Source organism: Fonticula alba (assembly GCF_000388065.1).
Source record: "Fonticula alba strain ATCC 38817 unplaced genomic scaffold supercont2.7, whole genome shotgun sequence".
Classification (NCBI taxonomy): Eukaryota; order Rotosphaerida; family Fonticulaceae; genus Fonticula; species Fonticula alba.
The window spans coordinates 1,950,388-1,950,959 of record NW_009242977.1 but is presented as its reverse complement, the minus strand read 5'-3'; the positions used below and the strand labels follow the sequence as shown (position 1 = coordinate 1,950,959).

The 572-nt window shown below is 68.2% G+C and overlaps 1 protein-coding gene across 1 annotated transcript in view; it reads right to left on the bottom strand.

Moving 5' to 3' along the window:
- Positions 1–172: 172 nt before the first annotated feature.
- The window catches only part of H696_04623 (hypothetical protein), a gene marked incomplete at both ends in the record, with an annotated part of 579 nt that continues 179 nt past the window's right edge, over positions 173–572 (bottom strand). Inside the window, one exon of the mRNA XM_009498505.1 lies at positions 173–427. Within this exon, the coding sequence (XP_009496780.1) occupies positions 173–427 (255 nt within the window). The remainder of the gene's footprint in view (positions 428–572) is intronic.

Here is a 572-nt window from a genome sequence, read left to right as displayed (position 1 = left end):
TGGGCGCGCCGCTTGCCCACCGATCCCCCTCCTCAAAGACGCAGTCACATACACACGCATACACACGCCGGGGGGGGGGGGGGGGGGGCATCATCCGAAGGGCGGACGGCCAGGGGAAAGGGCCACCCCGGCGATGAGCCTGCGAATCCCGACAAGAAAAGGCGAGGCAGCATCAAAAAATCGGGAGGGACCATGGTGGATGCCCACGCACCGAGGGGAACCAGGCCGTGAAGCCAGCGGTGGCGATGGCAAGCGTGCGCATCACGGTCCGGTTGGCGGAGTGGCCACCGGAGGAGTTGAGCTCACTGGAGATGAGGGTGAAGGCGGCCGAGGTGATGGGCAGCAGGCCCATGTAGTCCGGGGCATTGAGATCGGTGAAGGAGAAAAGACCACCGGTCTGCAGGGAGGGGAAGTCGAAGGCGGCGAGCTGGCAGGGGGGGGAGGGGGGGGGCAGGAGGCAAGGCGGGAGCCGACGACGGTGACCGGCACAATGACGACGACGGGGAGGGGCGCGACGGAAGGATGCGTGAGTGGCCGCCGGGCAGCAGGAGGGTGGCCAGCAAAGGGGGGGG